The 17,807-nt window shown below is 33.3% G+C and overlaps 2 protein-coding genes across 7 annotated transcripts; both read left to right on the plus strand.

Moving 5' to 3' along the window:
* Positions 1–443: 443 nt before the first annotated feature.
* LOC128872804 (probable ribonuclease ZC3H12D) lies at positions 444–13,830 on the plus strand. 4 transcript variants are annotated; one of them, XM_054115859.1, is made up of 10 exons: positions 445–647; positions 767–857; positions 5,764–5,892; positions 6,459–6,567; positions 8,830–9,295; positions 9,516–9,801; positions 10,656–10,980; positions 11,429–11,696; positions 11,983–12,335; positions 12,996–13,830. In XM_054115859.1, exons 2-9 carry the CDS (start codon positions 840–842, stop codon positions 12,329–12,331), a joined length of 1,950 nt encoding a protein of 649 aa, XP_053971834.1. In that variant the 5' UTR covers positions 445–647; positions 767–839; the 3' UTR covers positions 12,332–12,335; positions 12,996–13,830. The 4 variants fall into 4 exon arrangements, with proteins under 4 accessions (XP_053971833.1, XP_053971834.1, XP_053971831.1 ...); XM_054115858.1 differs by having other exon boundaries at positions 444–857; positions 11,983–12,247; XM_054115856.1 differs by having other exon boundaries at positions 445–857.
* Positions 13,831–14,809: 979 nt separating this feature from the next.
* On the plus strand, positions 14,810–17,524 carry LOC128872806 (ATP synthase subunit gamma, mitochondrial). Of its 3 annotated transcripts, none has more exons than XM_054115863.1 (3): positions 14,810–14,954; positions 16,207–16,762; positions 16,881–17,524. In XM_054115863.1, exons 2-3 carry the CDS (start codon positions 16,227–16,229, stop codon positions 17,245–17,247), a joined length of 903 nt encoding a protein of 300 aa, XP_053971838.1. In that variant the 5' UTR covers positions 14,810–14,954; positions 16,207–16,226; the 3' UTR covers positions 17,248–17,524. The 3 variants fall into 3 exon arrangements, with proteins under 3 accessions (XP_053971838.1, XP_053971839.1, XP_053971836.1); XM_054115864.1 differs by having other exon boundaries at positions 14,896–15,030; XM_054115861.1 differs by having other exon boundaries at positions 14,942–15,082.
* The last annotated feature ends 283 nt before the right edge of the window (positions 17,525–17,807 follow it).

The raw sequence follows: 17,807 nt of genomic DNA on the forward strand, positions 1-17,807 counted from the left end.
CTACCGCGGCCGCTCCATCGGCATCCTCGCGCTCTGATTGGTCAGTGTTTTCCGTTAATATCTCCTCAACGAAGCCTCGGACAACATTTTCGCTAAAGAAAAACTTGTTTCAAATCACCTCCCGAACCACCTCTTTCAAGTTGTTACAACATTTTTGGGACACTCTGTATTTTTCGAAAACATTATTTACCTATTTTTAAGGATTAAGTTTTAAATTAATAGTTGGACCCCTAATGTCGTTCACCCGCTTAATTACCATCTTCTATATTTATCGAAAACATTATTTCGTTTTTTTGTAAGGGTTGCGCCGTTTCGTATACATCGTTTATTTGTTCGTGATGTATTCATGCTTTATCTCGTTCGTGGCTATCGCTGCACGTGACGACATTGCGCGGAGACCGTATTACATGGTGGTGGGGGTAATGACGTCGCAGCTCTCGCTCGCTCCATTCACTGACCGGCCGTCGTCGCGAGTAGTCGCGAGTCTGTCCTGCTTTCTTCTGAACATCGATACCGTTCCAGGATCTAACGGAATATCCCGGAAGTGCGGTTTAGACTTCGCCTGGCTCTTTGTGCGCGAACTTTTCTCGTACGAGCTAGTACGAATCTTCGGCACTCCTATCGGGAACGATCGATATCGATCGGTGGTTTGTAATCAACGCCTAGAATGTATTTGTGAAAGCTAACTTGTTGGTCTATCTTTCTTCTTCTCGCGTATTTATGTTGCGTGTGTGCGCGCACATGCGTGCATGATTTGTGTACATAGCAGTGTTTGTACGGATTCGAGAAGGTCTTTGGACGCGAAAGGATACGATCGATTGCGATTCGTGGAACAAGATATGACCGTCGCCGGAAAGGTGAGTTCTGTTTACGAATTCTTTCGATTACATTACTTTAGAAAATGTTAGGTTAAGTGAACTAGATTTATTCTGGCCGCACAAAAACAGCTTTAACGTTATGAATATCGGTATCGTTATTCGATCCAAGTATTCTTTAGTATCGCTTCTCAAAGTTTACCGGATTTTTCAAACTGTACAATTAGGACAAATGATCGAGTCACTTGAACGGAGTGTTCGATGCATTTTAATTAATAGAACACATTGCGCTTAGTCATACACGAAAGAAATAATACGAAGTCGTGTATTATTACGATTTAGGAAAGTTGTAAGCTTGCGAAGTACGATATCTATTTTATTCAGTTTCAGTCTATAATACGAGAAAGAAAATCACCAATGCGATTTTCGTTAATGGGTAGTACTTTTTTCGATAAACTAGACGAACGATGGCAATTTGTTTCATCGTTGCAAACTTTATAATATGTGTACATGTAAATGTACCGAATCTAGAACATATGCTTATTGAAAATGTATTCTATTCATTTCGACGATAGGAAATGTGGTCACACATACATCTTCGCTTAATTTTTGAATTATCATTTTTCATTCTCTTTAGACTTTTTATAACGAAATTTATATTAGAATATTTATATTAGATTATATTAGAACATTTATATTAGAATAAACACGACTCTTGTTTTCATTTTAGAGGAATTGTTGATAACGATTTCTTCTGCAGAGACTTTCACATTCTTCGTGACGATTATAAGCGCTTGAAAACAGTTTGAAATGATTTTATTTTGAAATTTGTGACGAGATGATGCGCATATTGCGAATTCGAACGACGTTAATCCTTTGCGGTCGTATGTCAAACGAGAGTCGACAAAAATGTATCGAAATTAGACAATCTGTAACACGAGGGATTAATTAAAGTAATTTGCCGAGAGTCTTCGAGTCATCCTACGAAGTATTGTATGAAATATTTGTATCGAGAAGTTTGAGAGTTTGTTAATTCGCTGATCAGTTAATATTAGGAGAGACTGAGGTCAATTGAAACAAGTAAAACAACTTAACGGGAGAAACCACATCAGGAAGTCAAGTTATTAAATGTTTCTCGGGATATATTTTCTTGCAGAGAAGAATTAATCTAAAGTTTTTCTTTTTCATTCGGAGAATACTTTAGGTAAGTTTTAAAATATACCGGGTAATTTTTTTACAATTCATTTCGCAGAGAAACAGCATTTTGAAAATACGAGGTGCCAACTTCGCGTGACCTGAAAAAACTTCAACTCCCCACACCTTTTTTATTTTTGAGTTTACGGCTAAAAGCCATAAGAACTTTCGATAGAACTCTTTGGGGTGACAACGGAACTCTCAACGGAACTTTAGAATTTTCAAAAAACTTCATTTTCGGACTTGGAAATTTTCTAGGAATTTGAAATTGTCTAGTCGAATAAGGGTGGTAAAAGTGCCCTCAAACTAAATGGCACGGGGTTCATACCATTCGGTCGGGGGTAACGAGTATACATATACAGGGTGTCCCAAAAATTTTGTAACACCTTGAAAGAGGTGGTTCGGGGGGTGATTTGAAACAACTTTTTTCTTAGCGAAAATGTTGTCCGAGGCTTCGTTAAAGAGATATTAAGAGAAAACCTCGACCAATCAGAGCGCGAGTATCACGGTGGAGCGCCCGGAGTAGCTTACGCTACGCGCTAGGCGGCCGACCAATCAGATCGCGCGGATACCGTTGGAGCGGCCGCGGTAGTGTAGGCTACGCGCTAGGCGGCCGACCAATCAGAGCGCGAGTATGCCGGTGGAGCGTCCGGGGTAGCGTACGAGAGCGGCCACCTAGATCGTAGCCTACGCTACCGCGGGCGCTCCACTGTGATCCTCGCGCTCTGATTGGTCTCAGTGTTTTCCGTTATTATCTCCTCGACGAAGCCTCGGACAACATTTTCGCTAAGGAAAAACTTGTTTCAAATCACCCCCAGAATCACCCCTTTCAACGACTTCCAACATTTTTGGGACACCCTGTATATGTACTGCAGCACACCACGCGGGTGTGTAAATAAGTACACGAGTACTCTGAGAGCTGTTTATAGTTTCGCGGGGAGTCGAGGGCGCACAGCACCCTACTCGGGACAGGCTGAGTCGATAAGGAAGTAACCATTTACCAGGTGTCGGTGACAGAATGCCGATACCGACCTAACTACCCACCAAACCGACGGTCAAAGTCAATATGGCGTCCGATCAACCAGCTAAATATGTTAAAAATGCTCAATTTTACACACACGTATTTTGTTAACTGTTGGATTCCTAACATTTTTACTTACGAAAAAGAAAAAAATTTTAGGCCGCGAAATTTGAAAAATTTAAATTTTTTCCCGAAAAATCCAAAAATTATACAGAAGATGAATTCAAATACTTTGTTTTGTATTTTCTTTTTTCGTAAAGTTAATTCCAAAATTCACACTTTGAAAAAGAAACCGTCTAATTTGGCCAATTTTGAACAGAGCTGTAGCTATTTGGAAAAAAAGCGACGTTTTTTTTTAATAATTCATAACTTTTCTTTGGTTCAGTAGAAAAATCTGCAAAAATTCACAAAGAGGTATTTAGTAGGGTAGTATAATATAAAAAAGAGGAAGGAATTAAAAGTACGTTTAAAAATGATTAATATAAGTATCGTCTTAATCGATGCGAAAAAAAAAGAATCTGGCGATCAGGTTTGTTGGATCATGATCCGAACCCGGATCTTTCGCCTGCCAGGCGACTGCTTTAACCAATTAAGCTATTCAGGCCGTCGACGACTCCTTCTCTCCTAAGTCTTACAACCTACAATGCCTGTCGGCTACACTATTTATAATTATTACACAGACTTTCCTAAAAGTTACTTCTCATTTGCTCATAGAAACATTACTAAAGAATTTTACAATTACTTATTCTTATATAATTGAGAATCATAGTACATTTGCATGATAGGACGAAAGACTTTAATAAAAGTTATTATTTTTTATTAAATCATTAACATTTGCATACAAAAAGTGTCAGTCTACTGAATGAGAAAAGCTCATGAAAAGTATTGCATAATTTCAGGTTTTTAGATACGTATCATTTTGAAAGTTTAGGGTGACGATAGAAGATGTAGAATCATAATGTAATGAAGATGTAAAAAAAAGAAATGCTAATTATATTAAAGATTAATAAGTATCAGTATCAATGTGAAATAACAGAATCCTTACTCAAAATTCTTAATTGTTCTTTTCAATAATGAAACTTTGTGCCTATTCTCAATGAATTCTTTCCTCATCCATATTTTTCCAAAACTAATGAACATGAAGTTTACTTGTGCTAATATTGCTCTAGCAACATGTTCACGACATACTTGTAGAATGAGTGCGGTTGGTTTTAATGGAGAAAGTTTAAAGAACGGCGAATCTCGGTCGGAAGTGACAAATTTCTTTAAGAAAGTTTTACATGAAGTTTCTCCCAATCTACTATTGCATTGCTTATGTTTTTTATTTTGAATGTATTATTCCAATTTCGAGTTACTTTGGAAGATTTATTTTTCCTTACACTCCTAACAAAATCATCAACTATTATACAAAAGTAATTTATATGAATATATAACAGAAATTTGATTCCATTCGATAAACTAACCGATTCATTATGACAGTAATTGAATCCACTTTTCAGGATATATTATGTTTGCACTTATTTATTAATCCATACCTTAATTAGATAGGTATGTGTAATTGTAAGATTCTTTAGTAGTGTTTATATCAACAAATAAGAAGTAGTAACATTAAGGAGAGTCTTTCGCATACTATCATTTCTAAATACAAGTACATTTTAAATGTTTCAACTTTGCACGGTTCCTTATACTGTGTCTTCTTTTAAATATATCCTTGTTTTGAACTGAAGTTGATTATCTTTTAATCCATTTTTTTGTATGCTACCCGTTTCTGTGGCAAATTAATTTCTTTATTTTTGATTAATTACGTTACAGCAAATAAATACACAATCAGTATTGTGAAAGAAATAATATTCTTATCTGAGAAACGAGCAAAAAAAAATAATACAGACGACAGAATTATTGTAAATAAACAAATACGATTATACGATAGTAGGTTTAATTGAATAATTAGTGGACGATAATAGCTTCAATTAAATAATTAATATTAGATACTTTCAAAGTTATTTTGAATCCGTGTGTGAGACAACCATTTTTCTCTTGTAAGGTAGGAGAATTCTGTATAACAGAATAGAACTTGTCGCGTCCCTTTACTTTCACCTGGATCTCTGGAAACGATCGTATCCAGTGATCTAAAAGAGCCACGGCCTATTTACCATAATTCCACGTCTTATGGAAAGAATTTGAAATTGAACACAAAAATATAAATACATCAGAAACTCAAACGGAGCAAACAAGATTAGTTACTGTTTTATTAAATATTTCTTTTAAAATGTGTCTTTATTATGAGTAAGTTTTATCCTACTTTGCAGCATTGTATTATCTAAATTTTAAGTGTTAAAATTAATAAATAGAAATGACTTTAATGTATCGTTTTTATAATATGCTTTATATATTCAATATGTAATGTATGTATAATGTACAATACACGATATACAGTATTGTATATTATATATTCAAATAAATATACATAATAACATAAAAGTAAAAAATAAGTGTAGAAGTGTAAAAGTAAGTAAATAAGATATGCATATGTGTAGGTGTTTCATATATAATAAAACAATACAACAGACAATACGGTACAACATATAGATTATGTGAAAGTAATTAATATAAATTATGATTTCAGGAATTGACACTTGCATTTAAAGAAAACTTAGCAATCTATAAAATACTATACAAAAGTCTATATCGACATCTTCTGAATCTGAATTGACATTTTGGTTTTGCTTTTAGAGATTCGTGGACTGTACCATTTTGGAAACTGGAAGCATTGCTGACGCAGAGGACTCTTCTTATGACAGCGATTACGAAGTCGAAGATTTGATTCCATCCACGAATGCTCATTCGCCAGTGGAACTCCAGGTAAATTCAAGAATATTTCACTACTACATTAAGTAATGTAGTATGATAACAATTCAATAGAATTCAACAAATATATACAAAGTGTTTACCTACAGGTGATAATTCTTTCAGGAAGATCTCTATCGTATCAGAAGAATACTCTGTTTTACCCATAGACTTTCTTATTTTGCCGATAGATTATTCTGCTCTACACTACGCAGATTCCTGTTTCACTAGCAGTGCTCTGTATTACCGGCGGAGAAATATTCTCTTATACGGGTATCTTACCGACTGGAAATCAGTAGTTTGAAAGAAAAATATTTTATATGTAAATATTCATTTCGTCTTAAAAAGTAGTATACAATTTTTGCTTCTTTCATTCAAAACTATAAATTAATACGAGTGTTTTAGTTGTTGCAAAGATTTCAGTATTTTAACATTTAATTACGTTTACAGAAAAGGGGTTGGTATTTCTTGCATAGATTATGGGGATTTATAATTTTTGATGTAATTAATTGAATAACGGGTTTCTAACTGTGGTCTATTTTATCACTATTGACTCGTAACACTTGACTTTTAAATTACAGGTGTCCACTTCAAGCCACTCAGATGTATCTAGGACCATCTCAGACACCTTAGCTGCAGAATTTGCAGAATATGTCACAGTTCAAGGAAGTCCACCTATTCAGAGTCCAGGTATAATATTAAATACATATGTGTATATGTAGAAATTATAACAAGTAGAGGATTTTTCGCTCAAACGTCGACTATATTAATCCTTTACGCAAAAAAAAAAACTGATTAAACAAATTTTCTTCTTTATTGGAATAATTTTCGCTTGCTATTCCAATGTAGTCAATGTTACGTAAAAAACTCTTATTCTTATCCATTTACTAGTTCAATTGTTATGTCTTATACCTTGAAAACCCTATTAGACGATAAAGATGATTATAATTTGGGAGCAAGAACAAGTAGGACATATATTTATGTGAGCTTTCCTTCATGTTTTCTGTATGTTATGAAATATTTTATATCTTATAGTCTAGGAAGTCAGGATATACATACATAAGTGGCGTTCTGATGGCTCATTAGGAAAGTTATCGTTAATCAAACTTGAAGATCCCAAATTCGAGTCCTGTTGTCTTGTCCTTTATCCTCGACTACAAAATTTGATGTCAAACGTGAGATAGGAGCACCAATGATGACATGGGGTATGAATGACCGTAGTGATGAGTCTTCAAGCTGCTTGTTTGCAAGCTTTGTTCGATTTAGCAGGGTCGGTTTCCTACTCCTATCCTACAGCTATCCTACGGCTATCCTACTCGCCTTGGACTCATGGACCATTCCATTCGATCAGTAGGTAGGAGGATTCACTCTCAAAAGATGAAATTAATAGGATAACTAAAATATGGGGAAAGATTATAGAAACGGAATTGATAGTACGTTTATGATTAAATTAAACAGTTTCAATTTCTTTCATTGAAAGTTAACGTCGGAAAACGACCTTATTTATGAGTTGACCTAATACATATTAGACAAGGAATTCATCATCATTCATTTAAATTTATGCATCAATGATGTTTAAAGGTACTAATATTTTTATTATACGCATCTTATCCAAGGCACCTTAGGAACAATTGTTAAACCACATTTCCGAAATATATATTGACGTCTTTAAACATTATACATAAAATTATTGAATTTCATAAAATTAAATTTAATCCAAGAAGGACCAACCTGTGTGCAGATCAGTTGTAAATAAGGATTGCGTGTACAATAAATATACTAAAACCTTGAAATTGAAGCTTTCATTCGATGAATTGTTGATGTAATCGCTTTTCCTGCTACGCTTTTGTTTACATCAAATATTCAGAAACATGCACTTTAAAGTCATCTTTAGATTTTTGTCATGACACTATGCACATACCTATCACAAATTTCTCTAACATTTTAGGGATTTCTCCTCTCCTGGCATTGATGTGTTCCAACTGAAGATTCTAAACTTCTTTATATGACAGGCCATCATAAATAGTTGAGTCTATTCGAGGTCGGCTTTCTTACTACTCTCCTCGGTGAGTTGTCCTCAATCACCTGCTTCTGTTTTTTTTTCTTTTTTTTTTTTTTATTTATCGTACACTTCTGAAACCTGAATACCTCTGAATACCTGAATACCTGAAAAAATTATGAACTTCTTTTTACCATCTAGTAGTTTTTTTTTGGGGGGGGGGGGCCCCCCCACAAGATTGCATACAGTTAATCTACATGCCACAGTGAATGTGATAAAGGCAGTGATTATGCATAATCCCCACTAAAGTTGGTGAATGTGATAAATTCTGGAATATTTATCAAATTCACCTGTGATTTTATATAATCCCCAACTCGTAATGGGAAATGTGATAAACTTGTTAATGCATATGCTGTCTACACGAAAATACTGTCTGAGTAAGTTTAGACCTAGGTTTTTGCACGCTGTTATTGGTCGGTAGCTTTTCGTTAATAATTCAAAAACGAAGCACCATCCAACATTTTTGCAAAGGAAATTGTGATTCAGAATCGTCTCAGCTACCCCCCATTTTCGGTTCTTACACTAATTCTGGGACACCCTGTATGTGTATTTTGAATTCTCCTATGTAAGCATACCTCCTTAAATATTAGTTTTAAAATGTAAGACAAAAAATTTGTATGTCCAGAAACTTTTGTACGTCATGTTAAATGTCGAGTACTTATCATAAGATTTTACATTACTTTCTTTGTATTATAGTGATTATTTCCAACAAATTAAAACTCACTATCCCAAATGGTTATTATCAACATTAATATTTTATACTCCCTTTATCTTGTATTATGTTGTACAAAATTATAATTACATAAAATTATTTTTAATGATAATTCGTGTAACGTTAACGAATATCATGTGATTATTTAACGTTACAAATAAACAAAACTTTTATGTTCCAGGCTACACAGCTCGAGTAGAGTTTGCGCTGAAGCTTGGTTATACCGAACGATTAGTCCAAACAGCTTTGCAGAAGTTGGGTCCGGATCCAGAGCAAAATGAGCTTTTAGCCGAATTAATAAAGCTCGGTGCTAATAGTTCTCAAAAGTCAGTTGATACTCCAGAGGAGTCGGAAAATGTTCTAGATATTGATGTAGTGACAGATGTGAGCAGTGGATGCTCTACTAGTCTCAGACCCGTCGTTATCGATGGAAGCAACGTGGCGATGAGCCATGGGAACAAAGAAGTATTTTCTTGTAGAGGAATTAAAATTTGCGTAGACTGGTTTAAAGCAAGAGGACATGAAGAAATTACTGTGTTCGTACCAAAGTGGAGGAAAGAGGCTTCTAAAATTGATAATCCAATCGCTGATCAGGAAATTCTAGGAGAGTTAGAAAGGGACCGTTTATTAGTTTTCACGCCATCTCGGTTAGTATGTCGCTATATAGATTATTTATTGATGTTCATTACTATACACAGAAAAATATTTGAAACGTTCACCATTGCGTTTAACAAATTGATTCAATGATATCGGTACCCACTAATTATTTCTTAAACCACTTATAAAATTAAACAAACATCGTTGTTTAAAATTTTCATATATATTTTTATTAATTTAATTTAAATAACTTCTAATATTTGATTTCAGATTAGTTGGCGGTAAGAGATTAGTTTGTTACGATGATCGGTATATCCTAAAATTAGCAGCAGAAATTGATGGTATCGTCGTCAGCAACGATAACTATAGAGATTTGGCACAGGAGAATCCAGAATTTCGGAAAGTCATAGAAGAGAGGATTTTAATGTACACTTTCGTAAATGATCGTTTTATGCCACCAGATGATCCATTAGGCAGAAGCGGACCGACTTTGGAGAATTTCTTGCGGATTATCCCAAAAAAGTCTGATCCAGCCCCACCTTGTCCGTATGCAAAAGTATGTGGAAATTTATTCTTTCTTTTCTTTTCTTTTTATAGAAGTTGCTTAAAAAGTCCATATATATCTTTTATTTAAAAAAAATCCTGTGTCAAAAATAATTGTTTTAATAACTTTTTAAGGGGTGTTCTAGTTTAACTGGTTCCAAAACCTGATATTTAGAAAATTGTGTAAGGAAACAGTCTCAGGATGGTGGCACGGGGTTTAACACGCAAATTAATTGAACATAAATATCTTCAGTATCTGGTATTTTTAATTCCAGCCACACACTTTCGTAAATCGAAATAATAACACTTGGCTGAATACACGCGTAAAGGAAAACAAACAAACCAAACTGCAAAACCGATGATACTCCTAAAGGAAAAAGATACAAAAGATTAAGACTGGCCGTATGCCTCCGACTTACCGGTGAACTCGCTCAACTAAAACTAAAACTTGTTGGTCTCAAAATTGGTTCGGCTAGCGCCACTCGCGGTCACCCGCACGATAGGTGAAATGCGTGTTTGTGTACCTATATAGCGTCGTACACGTATATTCTTACAATTGTACTCTTTAAAAGTTATCGAACAGACAAGAGTATAAATTTTGCGATCCAATTAATTCGTTTCTTAATTTTTTTTCAAAATAATGTAAAACTTTTTTTAAATTCCATTTAACACCTTTCGCCGTCGAAAACCATGTACCAATACGCATCTTAAAAATTTTATATGGTAAATTATGAATAGTTGAGAGAAGTTTCAGCCAATCGAGTGCCTCGTCAACTCCTGAGCAACGGACTTTACCTCCCTATGAAAATTCTAGCAATAATATCGAAACACAAACGTAGCGGTGTAAGTAATTTTTCTTTGTTACAGAAATGTACTTATGGAAATAAATGTAAATTTCGACATCCAGAAAGAGGTCCTCACCCTCAAAAGTCAGTTACAGAGAAATTAGTTGAACATGTACAAAAGCATCTTCAAACAAGAGGTGTAAGTTCGAGCTCTGTTATATCAAATAGCGTACCTTCCAAAATACCTCAGCATCAACCATTGTGTAAGACCAGATCGACGATAACCGCTAGCGCCCAATCATTGCATTCGGTTATAAAAAGTAAATCTGTAGAAAATGTTACAGTCGAGCAACCAATAAACCCTGGCACGCATGGATCTCAAGTACCCTCGACTACAAGTTCTCAGGGTAACAGACATTTTGTTATAAATATTTTTATGTAAATCTGAACCTCTTTTAGAACACTACGTAAAATTATTTCTAGGAAAATAACTTAATATTTACAAACTTATGTTGTAAGTTTATTTGGTTGGAGACGAAAATATTGTTATATCTTTGTGGACAATATATTTAAATATACTCCTATATTTTTATGAGTAAATTAAGACAATTAATTTACTTGTGATTTATGATTTTCTGGATTGCTTTTGAACTGCAAAATGATATATTATTTTTTTTTTATTAATAATTATACAGTGTCTCACGGACTCTGATCACCTGAATACCTTTGTTATTTGAAACAATAACGCGAAAACGTTTCGTACAAAATTTTCAAGAGATTCAAGATATTCAAGTGATCAAAGTTCGTGGGACATACTGCGTTTAAAAATATAATTACCTTAACCTTCGTTAATAGGTTATCATTCTTCCATGTGGTCAGCAGGAAGATTAAATAAACCAGAGGTAGAACTACAAAATCCTCATAGAAAACTTCAAAGGCAATTAACATTGAATCCAGTCTGTGATCCTCGACTTTGCCGATTGCGGCAATATCAGCAATCATCTCAAACAAAGTCGGTATCACAATCAGCTAGTTCAGTATCTTCTATCACAACTTCTAGATCGCAACATAGACCATTAACTAGACATTCGAGTAACGAATCACCTTACAGAGCTCCCATGAAGTGAGTGTTGAATTTTTACATTTCTTTCTAAATGCTGAAACATACAATAGTGTGCAAAATTATAAGACCTACACACTTTTTTGTAATTCCAAGCTTTTCATAAGATAAGATGCTCGGAATTACAAAAAAGTGCAAGGGTCTTATAATTGTACTCCTGCGTAGTTTTATGAATTTAATTTGATAAAAAGAATAAAATTTTACCCGTATTTTAAACTTTATTTTTGTTTTTCTAAAAAATATTTAATTATTATAAATGTTTAATATAGTTAATGCTTTAATTATTCAGTTGGGATCATTCGGAAGCACGACAATGTCATCAACATGTAACCCGTATTGCTTCGGCGCCAGATTCTTATCAAGCTTGGCCACCAAATAATTCAAGCATGAGCGCATCGTCAGGATCAAATCCACGATTGGGTGCCTCAGACCCACAATTGAATCCTGTTGCATCTTCTTTGTACTCGAACATGCCTTCGGACGTATTGAAAGAATTTCTGGACACTAGAACAAAGATACATTATCATTTGGCGAATATTTTTCCTGAAGAACATGTAAGGGCTGCTATGCTCATTCACCCGTTTGAAACAGATCCAATAGAAATCTGCATTGCTGTTCTAAAGATGTATCCCCAATAATGGAGTAAGAATGATTTTTTTTTTTTATTTATCTAATTTATATTTATTATACGAATATAACAAAACTGTAAAGAAGGGTCTATAAGTATTTAAGAAATATTGTGATATTCAATAAAGTTTAGGCAAGCAATCTTTTATACAGTTATGTCTTAAAATATATGAAGATTTATTTACGAAAGTGTAAAAAACATAGCATATAAATTTTCAAAGAATTTTTAATTTGCATATCCAAATGTTTTTTTAATGTTTATTAAAATAAAATAACGCGTGACATGGAACGGTAACATTTTTAACTTCATAGTCTGAATAATAAATAAACACCTAAAATTTTTTAAATATGAATTGTTACATTGATAATAATTCACATGTGGGATAAATATTAAATACCCATCAAGATCTTTTATAATAATAAAAATTGAAGTCTTATATCTCATTTTACTAATTATTTGACAATATCGCTTTATATACTAAAATACTGAATACAAAAAATTATAAAAAAATTTTTTAACAGTAAAAAGAACATTTTAAAAATAGTTATAATTTGCAGTACCAAAAATGAATAATGCCTATTTTAATTACAAGTATTCGGCACAATTCTAACACAAAGTGGACATATCGCTATAGAGTATTAATAATAATAATAATAAATCTTTATTATATACAGATACAATAGTAACAAGAAAAAATAAATGGGAAGCAAAGTCACGAACAATGTGGAAAGTCAGCGTTAGCTACAATGTAAAGATCAAGACTCAGCGGTGAAAAGAAGATGCTATTATTAACCTTGTCGCTATGAGCGGCTACTTTTGTGGATGTTTATCAAGGCTACCATTGCAAATGGTCACTATACTACATAGCCGCAACGTATAGTAACTTTTGCTTTCAAATGACAAAATTGGAACTGTCAATTCTCTCTGGAACGACTCAGGTAGCAATATTTATAGAGTTGTTCCATAGCCAGGGTCACATCATCTAAAGAAATGCGTCTTGACTGCTCTGAGAACACGTTCAAATATTCCTGCATGATTTTCGTGGGATCATCCTCATCACTCAACAGCAACTTGCTTTGAGATGTTGGAATTTGGCATTGCTAATGGGAAACTAGAACTCGCAATGGAAGCTTGTTTAGGAAGCACGTACAGGCATTACAGTCTGAATAAAAATTAACCTAAAATTGGTCCGGAACGGAACGTCTTCGCGGTATAAAACCTATCATTTGAAAGCAGAAATTACTGTATTCGTCTCGCGCAAACATCCGGCGCGCTGGTAAGGCGAGGATATAAATTATTGTATCGTAACGGTATCCATTTATCTGTTGCCATGGCAAACAAAATAAAGTCGTCGTCTAATATGGATCTGTTGCTTAACTTTATTAACTTTGTATTTTTTTTTACGTTTTTTTTTTATATTATTTGCGTACGAGCATTATGATTTTATTTTATATCGTTTGATCATGTTTCTAGTTTATTTTTTGTTAATAAATGTACATTTGAAGTGAACATGTCTTAGTTTTATTAATAGTAACCATGTCTTATTTTCGATACAGAGTACCTTTGGATACAGTTAAAACAAATATCTAACGTTGAATAAAATGGAAAAAAAGGATAGTAAAGAGTTATAAAAGATTGAACTTTTTGAACGGCAAGGGGTTAAATGTCCCTGGTCTGTTAGGGGTCATTCATACCGCGATAACAAACACGTTTGTTTACATTTACAAATTATCATTTCAATAGCGATAGAGAGTGCGATAGAGAAAAACATACACTTATAAGCGAAAGAAACATCGATGACCTTAGAATCTATCAAAACATGATACATTTAGGAACAAGAAATTGTTGCAGCGTACTTTCATATCATTCAAATTCCATGCATTGTAAAATATTTGGTGTATCGTAACAATCGAAAGAGATGTTCAGGTGGCCTGTTTTAGGTTGAACAACTCCTGTATAAATAATGTTAATTCTCTGCCTCTGTTTCCATCATTTGAACAGGATCATAAAAATTATTGTGCGTTCATTTGGGACTGTTTATGACGCTTACAGACGCTTACACGCTACAATCGTGACAAACTACGCTACCGATTCTATCCGATTCGTTCCGATTCTACATGAATGTGACGTCATTTTGGACAAAAGTGGTGGGAATACCCTTGGCTTTATATAATGATTAAAACGAAGAGTATATATATATAAACGTATATCGTTTATGCATACATCTACATTTTTGTAATTAGAAGGAGGAAGAGCAAAATAATTTACGAATGAAATTAATTTTCTATTGCAGTTTGCCAATATGTTTGTCTCTTTTCCTTCTTTGGAAAATGTTCGAAAGAGGAAAGAAGATAGACATATCGGCAAATTTCAGATTTATTCGAAGCCTAGGGTTTTGCCTATCACTGAACAGTGAACACAACGATAGAAGTTTCCGTATGCATTAAAGTCCCTAGCTAGTGCCATTTAACTTGTACGTATAGATGGCCTATCGATCGTCTTTAATAGTGCTTACACACACATACGAATCTCACTTGGTATGAGGGACTTGATGTCCTGTAACTGCCTGTAACCATCCCTGTCGCACCTAACACTGGTTCTTCAACTTTTCTCTTATTGTCGTACGTCGTGCGGTGAGTTCAATTCGTCACAATAAACTCAATAACATATAACAGATGTTACAAATAAACTAATTTTTATAATTGATTGGTACGTAATGCAACGAGTTACATCAACGAATATATGATAACTGAAATTAACTGTAAGCATAACTGTGTGGTCTCCATTGTGATTATATAAATGAGATAATATTCCATTGACTTAAAAAATGACTTACATTTGTCGATAGTTTGATTGTCATTATACTTTTAACACGTTGATTATTATTTGTTTCATTTCGAATTTATAAATTTCATCTCTGTTAAGTTATAATTTTGTAATGCAATCAATAATGGGAAATGAGCAATGTGTTTCTCGCAATAATGCAATAGTTACTATCTCTAGCATATAATAAATTAAGTTTAATAAAATTAATTGGTTTATAATATTTCAGTAATAATGATTTATATATAAGAATGTAAATTTTATTAAAATTGTAATCAAAATGAACACATAGTATAAAACATATAAAACATAGTATATGCTACTGTACATTAACTATAATAAAACTGGAAACATATTTTACTTTTATGTATATTACATTTATAATTTGATTAATATATTTTTTTTACAATTTATTGTTTCATTTTTCAAATATTGAATGACAATGATGGTAAGTTAAATTTATTTTTGATTATGTTGGTCTCTTTGTGAACAATAATTTGTATTCCTTTGCAATTTTAATTTTTGTAGAGCTTGATATATTATGGTGGTATTATATGTTTAATGAATTCATTATTTTTTAGTTATTACAAATACAGTATTTGAATACGTATTATACTAAAATGTTATTTCATACTTTTAGATAATATTTAGGGGAAGTATAAAGATGTCACAAGTAAATTATAAACTCTATTCTAAATACTAACACCCTTATTTTTTTTTATATATTATGTCCTCAATGACTTAAATTATTTTTCCTTTATAAAATTTTAACATTAATACATTAAAGTAAAACTTGTAGCTTATATATGTATATCGTATGTATCATATATTATAATACTCACTGTAGATGTAACATTAGATCTGAATAGTTTTACTTTTAGAATATTAATTATATAATTTTACCTTTAAAGTATTTTTAAATAATGAGATAAAAAAATAACGTTTGCACCTAAGAAATATTTAAATTTTAAGAATAAAGATAAATGAATCAACTATGCTTGACTATCTATAATACAGGATCCTAATCAAAAGTATATATAATTCTTTTATGTGAATTCACAGGGCCATCGACCACCTTCAAAATGTTCTCTAATCGTATGACAATGATCGTGCGACTTGCTGCACAGCAGCAGCAGCAGCAGCAGCAACAACAACGTGGCATGGCAACCCTTAAAGCCATTTCCATAAGATTAAAGTCAGTTAAAAATATTCAAAAGATTACCCAATCTATGAAAATGGTGTCTGCTGCTAAATATAGTAGAGCAGAACGTGATTTAAAACAAGCTCGTCCGATGGGTGTTGGTACAAAAACGTTTTACGAACAAGCAGAAATTCAGCCACCAGCGGATGAACCAAAAAAGCTAGTTATAGCGGTAACAAGCGACCGTGGTTTGTGTGGTGCTGTACACACTGGAGTTTCCCGTAACATTAGGGATTCTCTATTAGCAGATGCCACAGAGCGTGAAAACACAAAAATTGTATGCATCGGTGAAAAATCACGAGCAATTTTATCGCGCATGTTTGCCAGTAATATACTTTTTGTTGCATCTGAAGTTGGTCGAAAGCCGCCCACGTTTAATGATGCTGCTAAAGTGGCAACTGAAGTTATGAACAGCGGGTATGTATTTTTTTATTTTAATATTGATATAGTTTATATAATAGACGTAAAATATCATTCATGTAATCTTTGTACTTTTCCTAAAGCTTAGCACGTAACACTTATTAAATATTTACAGGTACAGCTTTGGCTCTGGACGCATTGTCTACAATCGATTCAAATCAGTAGTGTCGTATGCTGTTGATCAATTGCCTCTTTTTGATAAAAATGCTGTGGTCACTGCACCTAAACTGTCTGTATATGACTCTCTTGACGAAGAAGTCATTCAAAGTTACCTAGAATTCTCCCTGGCTTCTTCGCTGTTCTATTCTATGAAAGAAGGTGCCTGCAGTGAACAGTCCAGTCGTATGACAGCCATGGACAATGCCAGCAAGAATGCAGGAGAAATGATAGACAAGTTAACTCTAACATTCAACCGTACCCGACAAGCTGTAATTACTAGAGAACTAATTGAAATTATTTCTGGTGCTGCTGCATTGGATTAAACATCTGAAATTTGTCATACGATTGGTACACAATAGTGTTGGAATATAGATAAGAAGGATGGTTATCGCATGAAAATCAGCTGCATAATTCGTTTAAAAACATAAGCTCGAATTTATGTTGAAACGAATTTGTTGCAGATGATTGAATGTTTAAAAATACAGCAATTATAAATCACAAGATCGAAATAAATCATTCAAAACTTTACAGGACTGATGTATTTGTTAATTAAAACTATGGTTAACTGCCAAATTAAATAAATAATTCTATTTACTTTTAGTTTTATATTTATTACTCATACACAATAGAAATGTTTAACATTTAGTAGATTCAAAGCAACAGTGTAATGCTAGCAACAATATAAAATGGTTAAAATATCTTAAGATGGATGAAGGCATACAAAAAAAGTTTTTATGAGAGTTATTTAGTAGAAAAGAGGGCATTATATAGAGTACATAATTTTGTCACAAATGAAGTGCTGAGAGTGATTAAAAAAAAAATGGGAAAAAAATACCAGTGGCGCCATCGGTGGAAGAATGCCCAAGTTTGTAGGGAAAATAGT

The sequence above is a fragment of the Hylaeus volcanicus genome, chromosome 2 (assembly GCF_026283585.1).
Source record: "Hylaeus volcanicus isolate JK05 chromosome 2, UHH_iyHylVolc1.0_haploid, whole genome shotgun sequence".
In the NCBI taxonomy this organism is placed as follows: domain Eukaryota; kingdom Metazoa; phylum Arthropoda; class Insecta; order Hymenoptera; family Colletidae; genus Hylaeus; species Hylaeus volcanicus.

Coding starts and splice junctions, on each gene's coding strand:
- LOC128872804 (XM_054115856.1), top strand. CDS start 750: ATGATTTGTGTACATAGCAGTGTTTGTACGGATTCGAGAAGGTCTTTG. Junction 858..5,763: donor ATATGACCGTCGCCGGAAAG/GTGAGTTCTGTT, acceptor TTTTGCTTTTAG/AGATTCGTGGACTGTACCAT. Junction 5,893..6,458: donor ATTCGCCAGTGGAACTCCAG/GTAAATTCAAGA, acceptor TTTAAATTACAG/GTGTCCACTTCAAGCCACTC.
- LOC128872806 (XM_054115861.1), top strand. Junction 16,763..16,880: donor ACTGAAGTTATGAACAGCGG/GTATGTATTTTT, acceptor AAATATTTACAG/GTACAGCTTTGGCTCTGGAC.